We start from the raw sequence: 19378 nt of genomic DNA, 5'->3' as shown, positions 1-19378 counted from the left end.
GATGTAATCAGTCACAGCTGCAGCCAATTGACTGATGATTTAATAAACCAGCCTTCTGGTTTATTAACCAGCCAAAAACGTCCTTGCAGTAATGGTTAGGCCAGTGCTTGCTTGACCAGACACCTGGACACCATCACCTGGTCAAGTTGACACTTAAACCTAACCATCACAACATTTCTATCTTGTTGAAGCCACTGACATGTTGGGATTTTTTTTTTGTTGTATCCAACCAGACCTAAACATAACTAATATAGCCGGTTAATGGACTCCAATAAATTACACCACCAGACAGAGCCAGACTCCCTCTACTTCAGTCCAGCCACCTCTAGGGAAGAATATGTGCTTAACTGACTTCATTTTGTCCTTCAAGCTGCTCTTGATCACCTTTTAAATCTGCTTTTTCCCAGATTTATAGGCTAGGCTAGGAGCTGTGATGGGAGGTTCTTGGTGGGTGGGGGAATCTCTAAGAAACCTACAAAATTGCTCAGAGCAGGATTTGAGCACCTACCAAGCCCAAAAGGCTCAATGCCAGACTTGACTGTGTGAGCTACACAAGACTATGCCCTTTTCTCCTAATCTGCCACCCCACCCCAGAGCACCATTCTCAAAGGGTCAGCAGAAGTGGCTGCTAGACAATGGGAGAGCAGGGATGGGGTGAACTGGGGGAACAGGGGCAGCTGATCATGCCACTCCCCCACTGTGGCTTTCAGGCCTGACCCAATACTGGGGCAGAAGATACTGCCTCACTTGGTTAAGAGCTTAGAGTATGATTGTTACATGGACTGGTCATTCTGTCACTAAAAATGGTACTGCTTAGGACATAAAAGAGCTGGAAGGGCTATGGGATCTGCCAGCGATTTCATGCAGGGGCAGGGAGAGAGGCAGTCCGTGGAAGATGCGTAAGGGGCTGCTGAGAGAAAGGACAAGTGATTCCATGCTGCCCCCACGCCCAGCCCCTCACTGGATCCAATGTGCTCACCAAAGCGGCCGCACCACCTCCACCCTTGAACCTCTGTCTCCTTAGAAAGAATTTCCACCAGGGCTACTCCTGAAAACTGGAAAGGGTGCTTCCATGTTCCCAGAATGGAAGAACAAGGGTCAGTCTACTCAAAGCGTCACATCAGTTTTGAAATGTTGTCCGACCACATTCACTATATTTAAAAAGCAACTCGCTCAATTTGTTTGACCATTGGGAAAATCTGAAGCAGTTAAATCTTCATTATGATTCAAAGAAAGAAAGCTGATGTCAGGAAATTCTGCAGACACCAGAAGTTTCTCCAGATTCTATTATGATTAGATTTCTGTTAAGATGAAACTTTATGAGGCCAATTGGCATATTTCTTAGGAAGACAGACAAGCCACTTGCCATAATTTTTAAAAGTCTAGTGAGAACATGGGCTTCCTTGAAATTGTGCAAATTAATAGTCAGCTTGATTTTCTTTCTTAACTTTTCCAGAGCTCAATTTCCATAGCTTATGTATTCTATAAGTTGTTTCTACTAAAACTTGATGCATACTAATTGTACTTTTTGATCCCTGGGTCGTGCTTGCTTTTGTTACACACTTTTAGATAAGGAGGGAAATACTAAAATGTAAGAATTACCCAAGTAATTTACTGTAATGCAAAATTTGGCTCAACAAGCACATCAATAGTTTCCTGTCTTCCTAAGGCCTGGCAAGATGCAGAGGCAGTTATAAAAAGTCATTACCTAATTGGGAAATATCTACTCAGACACCAAATTTCCAAAATTTCCAATTGACCTTTGCTGAAGATTCTCTTAGCCCAGGAAGCATGATAATAGACAGTCCTTGGAACCACATTCAAACAAGGGCATGTTTTTGCAGCATCATGCATCATGGAAAGAACTGCCTACTTGGAACTTTCCAATTTCATTTTCCCTTCTCTTAGACAATATGCCAAGAAAGTGACCCGGAATGATCTACGGTACCCCTTTTTGGCAAAGCTCAAAGAACTCCCTGATGTTCCTGCATTTAGATCACAACTGAATTGATTCAATTATGATAACAGATGGTGTTTGTTATCATAACTACCAGGTCTGTTTCCTTGTCCCCCCTTTCTATAGAGCAAAAGGAATTATAGCTCTTTGTAGTCTTGGTGGATATAAGCGGATAGCATGACCAGTATAAGAGACAAATAAATACATTTTTAAAAGAAGAAAAACAATGTTATCTATGAAAGCAATGCGGAGTCCACTAAGCACTTATCCAGCTTGGGTGTCAAGATCTTGCTCAATCAAGCCAGACCCCTGCCCCTGTACAGGAGGGGGAACTTCTCCTAGCCAACAGGCCCCCCCCCCCAGGGCTCCTTTTGGATTTATAGGTGTCCTGGGGAGTTGTGGGGAGGTATTGGCACGGGGTAGTCAGTCAGTTGGTAAGGCAAAGGGCCAGTGGAACTCAGGTTCATCTTGCAGGCAGCCAGGGAGGAGGTCCAGGGAGGAGGGAAGGGGTTGGGTGGTCAGGGGTGAAGCCACCACTCAAGACAGCTGGGCCCGTGAGACGACCCTGAGCTGGACCTCTTATCAGCCATCCCGCCCCCTCCAGCTCCCATAACCCCCACTTCCACACACATGCTGCTCTCCACTTCACCTCCCTTGACGGCTTCCCCTCCCCATTCTGACAATTCCTTCTGCTCAGGTCTCAGATAACTGTGTCTCCATTTCATCAACTCTCTGCGGACCTCTACCACATGCACTCTTTACACCCTTCCCAAATGGCTGTATTCTCTTTTCTCTCACCACAGACCTTGATTTGTCCATGGAAACCGTATCCCAATCATTACCAAAAGCAAATTTGGGTACATTTTCCTCAAGGGCCAGGAAGGGTTAGTCTTCAAAGCCCTTTGAAAACCTTCAAATAGACTGAGATCCAAATCCTACAGCACCACTGTGATGGTTAACTTCATGTGTCAACTTGGCTAGGTTATGGTGTCCAGTGGTTTGGTCAAGCAAGCACTGGCCTGATAGTTACTGTGAGCCTATTTTGTAGATGGCTTTATATCATTAGTGAGTTGACTGCATCTACAGCTGATTACATCTACAATCAGCAAAGGAGACTGCCCTCAGCAATGCAGGGAGTCTCCTTATCCAATCAGTTGGAGGTCTTAAAGTGAGAACTGATGATTTCAGAAGACAGAAAGAGGAATTTCTGCCTCTTCAGTCAGCCAGCTTCTGCTGGGGAATTCAAGATTACTTTGATCAAATTTCTATCTTGCAGTCTGCTCTACCCATTTAGATTTGCCAATCCCCACAGGCCTGTGAGACAATTCCTATAATAAATATCCTAAAACACAAATACACACATTCTGTCACTTCTGTTTCTCTGGAGAACCTTGACTAATACAACCTCCCACTGGGGAGGGTTTGTAAATCCACACTAATCACACAATTCCAGGTAACCGAGTGCTCACTAGAACTTTTCCTCAAGAGAACACTAAGCTTGTCCAAAATCAAGCCATAAAAACAATATGTGTTGTTTTCTTTCATCAAAGAAATTCTTAATTTTTTTTATGACAATATCTCTGAATTAAATCATCTTCAATTTACATAACTTTCAGACATCGTAAAGGCCAATTTCAAGGACTAAAAAGGAAGCAGGTGGGCCAAAAGCTCACATGCAGAGCCAGCACCCTCCTCCTAAAATGGTTTTTAGGTCCGCTCAAGCACATGGATGTATCAAGGCCCTAAATGTCTCTACCACAATGTTGTAATAATTTTTGTCTGGAATGATTTTACATTTTATCAATAATTATGCCTAACAGTTATTGGGCATACACCAGGCTCTAAATCACACCATTAACTAATTCTCACCTCACCTTCTGAAGCAGTTCTTATTAATCTCCATTTTGCAAGTGAGGAAACTGAAGCTCACAGAGTTTAAAAAAAAAAAAAGGATGGATTCTGAACAGGATGATTTGGGAGTTATTAAACATAAACACATTTAAGGCTCTTGGTACAGAAAGTCAACTGGCTTTCTGGAAAATCTGCACCCATTTGGATCCCCCACTCTGGTAAACACGCCAGCAGTCTTCAAAACCACACTTATGATGGATATTTCAATTGTCTTTGTGTTAAATGCCCCATTTTCTAATGCGTTGTTTAATTTTGTGATCCTTCTGAACCTGGGGGAAGCAAACCTAAGTAACTAGTTAAATATTTCACTATTTCACCTGAAGCTAGCCTTAGCTATTTTATTTTTAAAAAAGAGAAGATATTTAAAAAGGGAGACAGTTAAAAGCATCAGCCCTTCCCACACTTCTACAGCTTGTTCCAAGAAAAGGAACAGCTGCTTTACTCTGAGGAACCAGAAAGAATTTGCTTCTGTTCCTCTCCCAGGTAGCCAGAGTGGCGGCGGCGGCAGCAGCAAGAGAAGCTGAGAGTGACAGACCATATGGTCACAAGCCTTGGTCAGAACTAGACGGCACCTCACTCGGTGCTTTTTCTCCTCTTCTCCAATAAACTCATCACCGGCAACGGTCATGTTATTGTGTCCCCGAGTGCTAAGCCTTTTTTGCAACTTGGTGAATATGTGGTTATCTAACATTCAGATCCCATTAGAGTTATTAAACATAAATACATAGGAAGGTGGTCAAATGGAGGAGCTCACTCCTGCTGCAATCTCTCTCCCATTGCATCAAGAGGTTGCATCAAACAGGATGGTGGGTGTAGCAAGAAGCAGGGACCACAAACTGTCTGCCACCACCTCCAGGCGGCACAGACCTCACTGCTGCCTCTCCTTCAACCCTTTCCTGACAAAGTGACTGACATGTTGCAAGAGGTCAGCACATTCTGGAAAGTCTGCAGCTCTAACCCAAATCTCTTTTTAGGCAAAAGAAAAAAGAAATGTCAGATTTACCAGCTATTTTAGAGTGCATTTGAATTCCCAAGTGCAGTGACTGTCTGCAAACCATTGTTTTCATCCCAGCTCTAAGCAAAATAGCTAAAAGGAATTGAGTAGCAGCCAGATAGGAGCTAGATTCTCAAAAGAGGCAGCCTTCCTGCTTTGGCCTGTTTGCATTAGAACAGATGTTCTGCCAAAGAACACCAGTATAAGGCATGTCCTCAGAAAAGCTCTATCTGCCAAAAGACGATGTAAAGACTGCTCTAGGGAAACGATAACAATGTTCAATGACAGGTATATTAGTATTTTTTATTGCTGCTATAACAAGTTACCTCAAGCTTAGCATTAGGCTAAAATCAAGGTGTGAGCAGGGCTGTGTTCCTTCTGGAGGTTTCTGGGAAGTTTCTGTGTCCCTGCCTTTTCCGGCTTTTGGGGGGTCACTCACATCCTTTGGTTAGTGGCCCCATTCTTCCATCTTCAAGGCCACCAGTGTTGGACTGAGTCCTCCTGCTGCCATATTTCTAGCTCTCCCTCTCTGCCTCCCTCTTCCACTTAGAAGGACCCTTGTGATTACACTGGGCCATGAGGATCACCCAGGATAAGCTCCCCACCCGATTTGAACCATAATTCCATCTGCAATCTTAATTCCCCCATTGCCATGGAATAACACATCACCAGTTCCAGGGATTCAGACCAGGACATCTTTGCAAAGGGGCCATTCTTCTGCCTACACAAGAGGGGACATCAGAGACTTCAGATTTGTTCTGTCTCATTTTCATAGCTACCTGCAAGGTAGGTCATCTACAAAGTAAGAAACTGAGGCTTGGAGAAGTTATGTAATCCTCCCACGGCTATCATGCTGGTAAGAGGCAGAGCTGGAACATGACTCATGCCTGTTTCAAAGCCCATGCTTCCCCCCAGGGGACAACCTGGTCCCCTCGACTGAGTCCCTGCACCAGATGGAGACTAAAGAATATTCAGCAGGGACCTCAGAGGAATTTCATCTTCCTGCAGGAATTTTAGGTCATGCTGGTGACAAGAAAGAGTCAGGACAGCTAGCTTCTCCTTCCAGTTGGATTGCAACCACTGTGTGACTATGGGCAATTTGCTAAAACTCACAGGGTCTCAGGATAACTGTAAAGTCAGGGGTTCGGACTAGGTAGTGTAGATCTAGGACCCCTTCCAGCTCTAAAATCCTGTAATGATCTTCAGGATGAAACCACTGTGCCACAGAACAGTGCCACTTCAAGCGTGGTCTGAGGACCGCTGCCAGGCCACGAACTCTTTGTTGCCAGTCCACGACAAGGTAAGCAGCTAATGCAAAAATGTTAATCAGCTCCATCACAGAGCACACTGTTTCGTGCAGATGTCTTTTTTTTTTTTTTTAATAGCAAGACTTTTGGGATGAAGAAAGCAGTGTGTCAATTTACTTTCTGGCACTATCTCCTTATTTCCTTGCAGATTAACAAACCGTTTGTGGATTAGATTCTGAGTGATGGTGATAAAGAAAGTCTCCGAGGTTCACAGGGTTAATACAGAACGTTTGAGATGGTGAGCTCTATTTTTGGCATGGTGCAATAGAAGTGGGACCACATCCAATCACTGTTGGTAAAAATATAAATGAGAAAAATACCTCTCAGAGGTGTGGCAAACTGCAGTACTTTTTCCATATTATTCACTGGCTGCCCTGTAAACAAATTATGTACCCATGCCTACTGTTGTGTGACTTATGGTGCCTTCCTGGGGAATAAGTTTCATCACACTATTGATATCAGGCTTGAGCATGGAAGGGCCTTGGCTGATGGAATGTGAGAGGATGACTCACACCAGGTCACAAGAGAAACTTGAAAAGCTGTTGCATGGGTCAGCCATGGTTTTTATCCTCGATCACAAAATGTCATGTTCTAAGGTAGGAGTGAATCTTCCACCCATATCCCAGGACAAAGAAGATACGTGGAACGGAGCTGTACCAACTCTAGCTAACATGTATCATGGGAAAGACACAAAGCTTTGTTGTCATAAGTCACTGAGAATTTGGAGTTGTTTGTTACTGCAACCAAACCTATGAAAGCTGACAAATACAGCTGTATATCTTCGATAAGAGAGAAAAAACCTTTCTGGTTTTTACATCTTGCTGTTAAGAAAGTAACAACCCAAGGTTTCATGTCTTTCTCTTGTTTGGTAAACTTGGCCAATTTTTTTTTTTTTTTGCGTAAGTTTTATTTTTTCAGAGAAGTGGATCCTAGTAGTAACACTTACAAAAGCTGCTGTGAGAAAACACCAATTTTTTTTTATTAAATTCAGTTTTATTGAAATACATTCACACACCATACAATCATCCATGGTATACAATCCACTGTCCACAGTATGATAACATAGTTATGCGTTCATCACCACAATCTATCTCTGAACATTTTCCTTACATCAGAGAAAATACCAATTTTAAGAAACAAGTATATTTTCAACACAGGAGAAATTTCTGTTGTGTGCTAGAGGCTATGTGGAAAATGCCTCTATTTCACCTCACACAAGACAATATCTTCCATTTGCTTCTCTAGATCCACCCAGTTCCCCTCTCCAGCCAGCTCTCTGCCCCGGGAGGCTGTCCTGTAAGCTCCGTGTTAATGGTCTCTTGACTCCGGCTTCAAGGTGGGTTAGAACAATCAGGAATCCTAGAAGGAGACATGAGGGAGGAAGGAGAGTGAGGTAAGGGTCTTTCTACCCCCTGATTTCTTCCTGTGAGGCTGCCTTGAGTTGGCCATGCCCCGACTGTTGAAGTGGCCTCCTTTATATGACTCTCCTGCTCATTCTTCATCTCAAAGGTAAATACAACAAAGTTCTTGTTCAATCACCTCATGCTCCATCTAAGGTTACTTCATCTCAGAGAGCAGAGACTACAGATATTATGAAGTCAATGAAAACAGCATTGTTTACTCTTGAGTGAATATATTTCTGGCTGCTAGAAAAATCAGTCTCCCCTCTCTCTCCCTCCCTCCCTCTCTCTCTCCCTCTTTCTCTCTTTCCCCACCCCTCACCACCATTACCCCCCACAATGAGGGTAGAGATTAAATTGAATGGTTCAATGTTCTATGTTTTCATGGCCACACTCCACTTCCACTCATTTCTAAATTCTGTCAGTTCAACCTCCTAATTATTTCTCTAACACCTCCACAGACCTCTAGCTCCATGCCACCATCCCCCTCCAGGCTACCCTTATCTCTCATCTGGACCACTTTGATAGCTTACTTATTGGTATGGCCATATGCATCAACTCTTCTCCTACTGCAACTGACTTCCCACACAGCTCTCCCAACGTGAGCTTGCCAAAATGTAAAGTTGATCACTTAATACCTGATACCTTTCCCAGCTTGAGTTATCTGGTCCCAGCTTATCTTTCCAGCCTCATCTCGTATCACACTCATCTCACAGTCTACACTCGGGTCATTCTGGGCTTCTTTCAGCTCCTCACATGGGCCATATTTTCTCCAGCCTCAGGACCCTTGCACATGCTAGAACCTTCATTAGCTTACTCATTCTCATGATTCAGCTTAAATATCACTTCCTCAAGGAAATGTTCCCTGACCTCCAGACTAGGCTAGAGCTCCCCTTTTAATGCTTTCGTGGCATCTTGCCCCTTCCCTTATTACATTCAGAGCCCATGTAATTGTTTATTCAATTTCTGTTGTAGGCTGCTTGAGGACAGGGACTATGTCTGTCCTGCTCACTCTAGAGTCCCAGCCTCTCACATGGCATCTGGCATGAGGTGCTTTTAAGTGAGTGAATGAGAAACCATTGCAGTATCTCCTGCCAAATAACCATTTTTACTTTGTCACACTGGTTTCTGTCTTTTCAAGTAAAATAAAACCAATGCTAAATGTGTTCTTTCAGCAAAATCCAAAAATTTATTCTTGTTCAAGACATACCAGAATTCATTCATTCCACAAAGACTTATTTATTCAGCAACTACTGTGTGCATGGCCTATGCTAGATGCTTGGAATGAATGCAAAGTGTGTGTCTCCGTCATCCCAGGAGGGAGGCAAGACATACAAGCTCTTTACTGTAATAGAGAAAGAGAGTATTTACTATGTGCTATTCATTTGCCCAAGGAAATGAATACTTTTAGTACTGATCTCTTCTTTGAATCAAAATATTCTTTGTATGTCCAGAATTGCTCTCCTATCTGCATGAAACCCATAACATTTTGATTTTAAATAATTTAAATCATTACTCATTTTTAATTTCACTTATTATTTTCCAGAGTTTTGGTGACAATATGCCATTCTTTTAAATCTTTATTTTAGCACAGTTATATATTTCATAGTTTTAAAACTTTAAAAGTACTAAAGACTTGTATGATAATAAAAAAAATCACAGCTCTATGCCCCATCTCCCCAAGTCTAGAAATTCCTAGTAGCTCTATTCTCAATGATTCTAGCTCTTATCACTGGGTTCACCTCCATATTTCCAAACAATGTGTTTAACCTACAATCTCTTGTTTGATCTATTTTAGATATTGCTTATTGACTTTGTGCTATGGTAGGAAAAAATGTATCTATTCCTTCTCCAAGACCCACTTCTCCTCCTAATATCCCATCACTGTAGTTGTGACAATAACTTTTGCTGACGTTTAGTATCATCCCAGTAGGGTGACTTTTGCACTATGACCAAGTCCTTTTATTGTATAAACCTTTATTTTCTCTAGAATAAATATTTGCTTTGTTTTCTGCCAGATATCTTATGTACATCTGGCTATTTTTCCTTGATTACTGTCATGTGCCTATCAATAGTATTTTCCAGACCCTAAAACATAGCAGTTATTTTGTGTTTGTCCTGGAGCCCTTTATTCTCCTGCTCCAAGAAGGACTGTTTTCTGCCAAGGCCTGCCACACAATTTTTATCCTGTCACTTTCCTTCACTGTCACTTCAGGACTTTTGTTTTCCCTTTCTCCTCTTTCTTAGTTTATTTCTTTGTTTTTGTGGAGTACATCCTCTAGTAGTTTTCTAAGGAAATGCAAAAGGGGTATCACTGTTCTGAGGGTTTCTATGTCTGAGAATGTGTGTATGTTTTATTTTGACTTCCGTGTGTAGAGCTTATAGAATTCTGGGTTAAAGAGTACTGACACTCAGAATTTGAAGATATTGTTCCATTATCTCCTAACTCCAGATGTTTCTACTGAACAGTCTGACACCAGTCTGATTTATGCTCCTTGGTCGGTTGATTTTTTTCTCTCCAGAATCATTTAGAATCTTTATCCCTTGTGTTTTGCAATTTCATAATGATTAACTTTGGTGTGGATCTTTTTTCATTTGTTGTGTTGGGTACTGGTAAGTCCTGTCACCTGGGAAATTGTTTCATTTTACTGCTTTAATGATTACTTCTCCCTGTTTCTCTCTTCTCCTGTATGAAACTCCTATTAGTTAACATTGGACTTCTTAGACCGATTGTTTCGGTTTGCTAAGCTGCCAAAATGCAACATACCAGAAATGGACTGGCTTTTTCAATGAGGGGTTATTAGTTCACAAATTTACAGTTCTAAGGCCATGAAAACATCCAAATTAAGGCATAAAGAGTTAGATATCGTCTTTGAGGGAAAGGCTGATGGCACCTGGAACACCTCTGTCAGCTGGGAAGGCACATGGCTGGTGTCTGCTGGTCCTTTGCTCCAGGGTTGCATTGCTTTCAGTGACTTTTTTCCAGTGACTTTTTCCTTAAGTTTCTGTGGGTTCTCACTTAGCTTCTCTGTCATCTCTCAGCTTAGCATCTCCAAGCATCTGAGTCTGTGTCGGCTTCGATTTCAACAGCTGTCTCTAGGTGTTTTCTCTCTAAGCATCTCTCTTAAGGACTCCAATAAGTTATTTAAGACTCACCTCGAATGGGCAGGGTCACATCTCCATAGAAATAATCTAATCAAAATAGGTCTGCCTCCACAAGATTGGATTAAAAGAACATGGCTTTTCTGGTGGTACATAATAGATTCAAACCAACACACCGATCCTCTCATTTTCTTATTTTTTTCTCATATTTCTCACTGCTTAAACTTCACTTCTATTTTACGTGAGATTTGAACATTATCTTCCAACCCTTTAATTTGGGGGGCATGTCCCATTTTCAATCTCAAAGAATTTTTTTTTTCTTTTTGTTATTTGTATATTATCCCATTCTTGTTCTGGATGCAACATCTTCTCTTAACTCATTGAGGATATTAAGTATTTTAACTTTTTATTTTGAAACATTTATAAATCCACAGTGAGTTGCAAATACAGTACAGTGAGGTCCCATGTACCCTTCGCCCAGTTTCCCCCATTGGTTACAACTTGCATAATTAAACTGCAATATCAAAACCAGTCCGCTGGGATTGGTCCAATGTGGGTGTATAGTTCTACGCCATTTTTTCACATGGGCAGATTCATGTAACCACAGCCCAGTTGAGATTCTAGAAGACAGAACTATTCCATCACCGCAAAGAGCTCCTGTGCTACCCTTTTTGAATCACACCTACCCTCCTCCTTCCCCGTCAGAGGATATTAATTTTTTTAAAGATATTTTTTCTGTTCTCATTAAGCTCTGTTTCCTCCAGGTTCTTTGTTTTGTTTTCTTCCTGCTTGTTTTTATTTATTTTTCTCCTACCTCTCTTTCATTTGGAAGCTCCCCACAGATGTCTGGTGACTTGGATAATCATTCACATTTAAGCATGAGGCCCAGAGAAACTAACTGCAAGCTCAGCTTGTGAGCACTTGTGGGCCTCAGCACATGGGGATCAGCTGGCAAATTCATTTCATCGCTGGAGGGTCCTCCCACGATGGATGCCTGGGTACATCTTCTCTAGGTTCACCCACATGCTCCACAGAAGAATCGTCTAGTCTTTAAAAGGCACAGAGGATTGTAAGCCCAGCTGCTAGCTTCCTAAAAGCAGAGGGTGAGAGAGTAGGCTGGAAGCAAATTTTCACCTGCTTCCTGTTTTCAGTTTGTATCCTATTTCTCCCCACTGCCCTTCACCATGATTGTTCTGACTCTCTCAAGTTCCATTTCTCTAGAGAATAAACCTCCAGTCCCAGAGGGGTGGGAGAGCAGTTGCCCAACTCCATGAGGATAGGGAGTGTGTCCAACCATTCCCCGCACAAACATCCAACAAAGCCCCTGTTCCCACCCTCTGCCTCATGGCACCTTGCACCTCCGTGCCAAGCCTTTCTGTAGATCCAGAAAGGAATCACTCCTTCCCATCAAGCAAACACCCACATCAGTTACAAATCCTCCATCAACCAAATTTTGTTGAAATTTCTCTCATCTGATGCTGTTTCCTATCCAATTTGCTTTGTCCTCTTGGTCTTCTGTATTTTCTTAACTTTCTCTGCAGTCATTTTAAGGGTGTTGAATGAGGAAGGGATGGGTAAAGGGGCACGTACTCAACCTGATGGGCTGATGCCACTTACAATTGTTGTTTTAAAACAGTATCTGAAATATGTAATGAAAACCTAATTTTTGAACTGAACTTTAAATATAGAAGTAACCCAAGAATATTTTTCAGAAGAGGTAGCAAAAAAAAAAAAAAAAAAAGATGACAATTACTTCCCCTGCATCAAAAAGTAATGCTTTTTGCAAGGATGGTTCAACATAAGAAAAACAATCAATGTATTACAACACATTAAAAACTCGAAAGGGAAAAATCAATTGATCATCTCAATAGATGCTGAAAAAGCATTTGACAAAATCCAACATCCGCTTTTGATAAAAACACTTCAAAAGGTAGGAATTGAAGGAAACTTCCTCAACATGATAAAGAGCATATATGAAAAACCCACAGCCAGCATAGTACTCAATGGTGAGAGACTGAAAGCCTTCCCTCTAAGATCAGGAACAAGACAAGGATGCCCGCTGTCACCACTGTTATTCAACATTGTGCTGGAAGTGCTAGCCAGGGCAATCCGGCAAGACAAAGAAATAAAAGGCATCCAAATTGGAAAAGAAGAAGTAAAACTGTCATTGTTTGCAGACGATATGATCTTATATCTAGAAAACCCTGAGAAATCGACGATACAGCTACTAGAGCTAATAAACAAATTTAGCAAAGTAGCGGGATACAAGATTAATGCACATAAGTCAGTAATGTTTCTATATGCTAGAAATGAACAAACTGAAGAGACACTCAAGAAAAAGATACCATTTTCAATAGCAAATAAAAAAATCAAGTACCTAGGAATAAACTTAACCAAAGATGTAAAAGACCTATACAAAGAAAACTACATAACTCTACTAAAAGAAATAGAAGGGGACCTTAAAAGATGGAAAAATATTCCATGTTCATGGATAGGAAGGCTAAATGTCATTAAGATGTCAATTCTACCCAAACTCATCTACAGATTCAATGCAATCCCAATCAAAATTCCAACAACCTACTTTGCAGACTTGGAAAAGCTAGTTAACAAATTTATTTGGAAAGGGAAGATGCCTCAAATTGCTAAAGACACTCTAAAAAAGAAAAACGAAGTGGGAGGACTTACACTCCCTGACTTTGAAGCTTATTATAAAGCCACAGTTGCCAAAACAGCATGGTACTGGCACAAAGATAGACATATAGATCAATGGAATCGAATTGAGAATTCAGGGATAGACCCTCAGATCTATGGCCAACTGATCTTTGATAAGGCCCCCAAAGTCACTGAACTGAGCCATAATGGTGTTTTCAACAAATGGGGCTGGGAGAGTTGGATATCCATATCCAAAAGAATGAAAGAGGACCCCTACCTCACCCCCTACACAAAAATTAACTCAAAATGGACCAAAGATCTCAATGTAAAAGAAAGTACCATAAAACTCCTAGAAGATAATGTAGGAAAACATCTTCAAGACCTTGTATTAGGCGGCCACTTCCTAGACTTTACACCCAAAGCACAAGCAACAAAAGAGAAAATAGATAAATGGGAACTCCTCAAGCTTAGAAGTTTCTGCACCTCAAAGGAATTTCTCAAAAAGGTAAAGAGACAGCCAACTCAATGGGAAAAAATTTTTGGAAACCATGTATCTGACAAAAGACTGATATCTTGCATATACAAAGAAATCCTACAACTCAATGACAATAGTACAGACAGCCCAATTATAAAATGGGCAAAAGATATGAAAAGACAGTTCTCTGAAGAGGAAATACAAATGGCCAAGAAACACATGAAAAAATGTTCAGCTTCACTAGCTATTAGAGAGATGCAAATTAAGACCACAATGAGATACCATCTAACACCGGTTAGAATGGCTGCCATTAAACAAACAGGAAACTACAAATGCTGGAGGGGATGTGGAGAAATTGGAACTCTTATTCACTGTTGGTGGGACTGTATAATGGTTCAGCCACTCTGGAAGTCAGTCTGGCAGCTCCTTAGAAAACTAGATATAGAGCTACCATTCGATCCAGCGATTGCACTTCTCGGTATATACCCGGAAGATCGGAAAGCAGTGACACGAACAGATATCTGCACGCCAATGTTCATAGCAGCATTATTCACAATTGCCAAGAGATGGAAACAACCCAAATGTCCTTCAACAGATGAGTGGATAAATAAAATGTGGTATATACACACGATGGAATACTACACGGCAGTAAGAAGGAACGATCTCGTGAAACATATGACAACATGGATGAACCTTGAAGACATAATGCTGAGTGAAATAAGCCAGGCACAAAAAGAGAAATATTATATGCTACCACTAATGTGAACTTTGAAAAATGTAAAACAAATGGTTTATAATGTAGAATGTAGGGGAACTAGCAGTAGAGAGCAATTAAGGAAGGGGGAACAATAATCCAAGAAGAACAGATAAGCTATTTAACGTTCTGGGGATGCCCAGAAATGACTATGGTCTGTTAATTTCTGATGGATATAGTAGGAACAAGTTCACAGAAAGGTTGCTATATTATGTAACTTTCTTGGGGTAAAGTAGGAACATGTTGGAAGTTAAGCAGTTATCTTAGGTTAGTTGTCTTTTTCTTACTCCCTTGTTATGGTCTCTTTGAAATGTTCTTTTATTGTATGTTTGTTTTCTTTTTAACTTTTTTTTTCATACAGTTGATTTAAAAAAGAAGGGAAAGTTAAAAAAAAAAAAAAAGAAAGAAAAACAAGGAAAAAAAAATGATGTAGTGCCCCCTTGAGGAGCCTGTGGAGAATGCAGGGGTATTCGCCTACCCCACCTCCATGGTTGCTAACATGACCACAGACATAGGGGACTGGTGGTTTGATGGGTTGAGCCCTCTACCATAAGTTTTACCCTTGGGAAGACGGTTGCTGCAAAGGAGAGGCTAGGCCTCCCTATATTTGTGCCTAAGAGTCTCCTCCTGAATGCCTCTTTGTTGCTCAGATGTGGCCCTCTCTCTCTGGCTAAGCCAACTTGAAAGGTGAAATCACTGCCCTCCCCCCTACGTGGGATCAGACACCCAGGGGAGTGAATCTCCCTGGCAACGTGGAATATGACTCCCAGGGAGGAATGTAGACCCGGCATCGTGGGACGGAGAACATCTTCTTGGCCAGAGGGGGGATGTGAAAGGAAATGAAATAAGCTTCGGTGGCAGAGAGATTCCAAAACGAGCCGAGAGGTCACTCTGGTGGGCACTCTTACGCACACTTTAGACAACCCTTTTTAGGTTCTAAAGAATTGGGGTAGCTGGTGGTGGATACCTGAAACTATCAAACTACAACCCAGAACCCATGAATCTCGAAGACAGATGTATAAATATGTAGCTTATGAGGGGTGACAATGGGATTGGGAAAGCCATAAGGACCACACTCCACTTTGTCTAGTTTATGGATGGATGAGTAGAAAAATAGGGGAAGGAAACAAACAGACAAAGGTACCCAGTGTTCTTTTTTACTTCAATTGCTCTTTTTCACTCTAATTATTATTCTTGTTATTCTTGTGTGTGTGCTAATGAAGGTGTCAGGGACTGATTTGGGTGATGAATGTACAACTATGTAATGGTACTGTGAACAATCGAAAGTACGATTTGTTTTGTATGACTGCGTGGTATGTGAATATATCTCAATAAAATGATGATTAAAAAAAAAAAAAAGTAATGCTTTTTTTCTCATTTGTCTTTAAAAACTTTGTTGGGTGATATGTGGTTCTACCTGCCACATATATTCCCTCCCTTTGTTGCTACTGCAATTGTCATTGTTATGAACCGGGACAGGAAATGTGGGGGAAGGCTAAGTTGAAATGAGCCCCCAGCGGTATGCAACTTTTGCCTCTAGAGTTTACCACTTCTAACGAAAGAGGGTGATCCAAGGTGTTCTTTCTTTGAGCTCTTGGCAGACAACATGAATGAATTTGTCTGTCAGTCCTCCTGGTCTTCTAGAATCCAGAAGGCTTCTAACTTGTCATGGCCCAAGGAAGTGTCAAGCAGCATGGGAGGGAGCTGGGGACAGGGGTCATTAGGCTGAAAGTTGGTTTTCAAAGACATAAGCAAACCAGCCTGAATGGTGAAGATGTGCAACAAGCCAGAGAGAGACCTTGCCAAGAAGAAAGAAGTTATTGAGAATGAGAACAAAGAGAAAAAAACACACTAATAGAGAGAGATGATGGAGAATGTATGAGAGGAAACTAAAAGCACTCTGGAAGACAGAACATATACCAAACAAGATAGAAATAGGATCATTAACCAGCAATTATTTATCTGAACAGAACTGAAATTAGCACATTTACCCATTTAACAAATTTCCAAAAAATATTGAGTAGCTACTATGTACAAGCATTATGTAGAAAGGAGTAAGATAGACTAACAAAGCTATTTTTCTAAAACGAAAGAAAGGAAAATAGCAGGTAGTAAAAACTACAATAGAGTGAAGTGATTAAGCACAAGATAGTGTTTAAGTTCAAATTTGAATGACAAGAAGTCACACCCTGCAGAGATCAGGGAAAGCAATCTGCAAAATGCACATGAAAACATCCCCCGACTCCCAATCTTCAGTTTCCATGGGAAGTCGGACATTTGATTGGATGCCTAAGCCTCAGTGGTGACATGCATGGGCCTCAGAAGGCAACAATGGAGACTATGTTGGCACCACTGGGTGGGCCAGAAGTCAGGCCATGGGCCACGTGGCATCTGTACAGAGCCCCTCAAATCGGTAGTGAGCTTACGGAACTCAAAAATGTTGATTGTGTTTGAGTTTCTTTTAAAAAATGGCAAAGATCTAAGCCTCCTGTCTGGGCCTGATACAAGGCCAAAGCATGACAGCACACACGAGTCGTGGAAACCCAGATGAAGAGATAAGCCTGAGAAACAGGGTCTGGGAACTCAGAATTCAAGGGGAGGACTTAGAGGGGTCAGAGGTCCTGGAAATGAGGAACTGTCCAGAATGGCCACACCTGTGACAGCAGAGAGCCCTCAGCCAGGGCCTCTCGTTGGTCCAGAGAATGAAACGGGCCTGAGAGAGGTTAAATAAATTTGCCAAGGTCATTCACTTGCTAAAGTGGGGGACTGTGATTTGAACCCAGGCCTGTTTGATGAGAGAGTCTGAACTCTGCCATGCTCCAGTAAGTGGAGGAGGAAAACACTTCTGTTACGAGTTGAATGGTGTCTCCCCAAAAGTCATGTTCAAGTCTTAACTCCTGGTCCTGTGACTTGATCTTACTTGGAAATGGGGTCTTTGAAGATGTGATCATATAAGAAGAAGCCCAACTGGGTTGGGGTGGGTCCTAATCCAACATGACTGGTCTCCTTATAAGAAGGGGAGAACTGGGCACACACAGAAAGATGAGAGAACGCTATGTAACACACGAGGCAGAGAGCACCGTGGACTGCTAGCAAGCCACCACCAGAAGCCAGGACAGAGACATGGAACAGGTTCTCTCCTACAGACTACAGGCTTCAGATGAAGCATGGCCCTGCCAGGACCTTGATTTCAGACTTCTCATCTCCAAACTATGGGACAATAAATTTCGGCTGTGTTAAGCCACCCAGTCTGCAGTACTTTCTTACAGCAGCCCTAAGAAATGAAGACAATTGCCATTGAGTTCTGAAGGCTGCATGAGAACTAACCAGGAAAAGAGAGCATGGGTAAGAGGTTTGGGAAGTGAGGTGTCGGCAGGGGGAGGACACGGTGTGAGCAGAGCGCAGGGAGACAACAGAGCATTCAGGCATCTGCAAAGGAGTTGTTTCATCCTTCCAGAAATCCTTCCCCTCAGTGTTGTTCTCAATAACTTTTTCTTCTCCAAAACTGATTGCAGGTGTCACATTCACCAGGAAGTCCAGCTCTTCTCAAAGGCCTAAAGGCTGGCTGGGAGCTTCTTATACCCCAGCAAAGTGCAGGACAGCATTTTTTGCTGCAGGACAGAGATGAGAGGAGTTAAGAAGACTTGTCTCCCCGCACAACATGACTTCTGTGATATCACTGCTCAAAATTCAAAATGCACAACATAATTGCAATCATGAGGAGACCTTAGAAAAATCATTCTAAAAAATAACTAGTCTGTAGCCTCAAAAAGTGTCATGGTCATGAATGACAGAGAAAAACTGAGTAACTGCCTCAGATTAAAGGAGATTAAAGGGATATGAGAAACACAACATATGATTCTGAATTATATCACGAGCAGCAAAATTTGAATCAAGTATGTAGACTTTCTAAAAGATAATTCTATGGTATCAATGTTAATTTCCTGATTTTGATCACTGAACTCTGATTATATGTGAAAATGTCCTTATTTTTAGGATACATCCACAGAAATATTGGGAGGTAAAAAGACACATATCCACAGTTTACGCCCAAGTATTTCAGAAACACACATACCCAGAGAGAAGTGTGGGTAAGATGTCAGCTTTTGGGGAAACAGGACAAAGGGTGTGCGTGAATTCTTTGTACTATCTTTGCAATTTTTCTGTTAAGTCTGAAACTATTTCAAAATAAAGGGTTTTTTGCTTGTTTGTTTTAATTACTATCAGGGCTTAGAAAGAGGAGGAGAAGGAAGCCCTTTTCATGCTGAACCAACGTGGGTCTACAGGCCACAAACTGTTACAATGAGAATCCACTCAGTAACACTTGTCATGAGGTTTCCAATCTGTTAATGCCTTCCAAACTTTCTCATCGTCTGTGTTAAGCAATTTCGTGGTAGGAACTAGAGGCCCCAGGAAGTTGCTTTAAAACAGAGGGACAAGGATGCACTGGGAGCCTGGCTTCCTGCTTTGGCTTCTCCATGGGGCACACAATCTGCGGTGCTCACAGCATTTCCACTTCTTTCAGAGTGTTCGCTTCAGAACATGAACCATCAGTTCTGCCTCCACACTCTCCCCTTGCCCCTGCCGGCCTCAGGTTTTGCAGGTTGAATTCCCACTGCTCACCTTCTCCAACTTTTGCTCATTTAGATCTCAGAGAATAGAAGCTGATTGGCCCAGCGCATCATTCTCAACAGGTGACGAGTCTCCTGTCCCCAAGTCAACTGAAGGAATTGACACCATTGGGTCAGGTGTGGTTGGAGGGGATGCAGGGGGCCTTTCCCTTAGAAAGTGGGTGGGAAGACATTTGAAGGCTCAGCCTGTCAAGG

At 41.9% G+C, this 19378-nt stretch overlaps 1 protein-coding gene across 4 annotated transcripts in view; it reads right to left on the bottom strand.

The window, feature by feature from the left end:
- Positions 1-7201: 7201 nt before the first annotated feature.
- Positions 7202-19378, bottom strand: part of RUBCNL (rubicon like autophagy enhancer) — a 93096-nt gene continuing 80919 nt past the window's right edge. For all 4 annotated transcript variants that reach the window (XM_037800196.1, XM_037800199.1, XM_037800197.1 and 1 more), the window contains one exon: positions 7202-7528. In XM_037800196.1, the coding sequence (XP_037656124.1) occupies positions 7380-7528 (149 nt within the window). In that variant the 3' untranslated portion in view covers positions 7202-7379. The remainder of the gene's footprint in view (positions 7529-19378) is intronic.

This window comes from Choloepus didactylus, chromosome 12, assembly GCF_015220235.1.
Source record: "Choloepus didactylus isolate mChoDid1 chromosome 12, mChoDid1.pri, whole genome shotgun sequence".
In the NCBI taxonomy this organism is placed as follows: Eukaryota; Metazoa; Chordata; class Mammalia; order Pilosa; family Megalonychidae; genus Choloepus; species Choloepus didactylus.
This window is presented reverse-complemented; position numbering and strand designations above follow the sequence as displayed.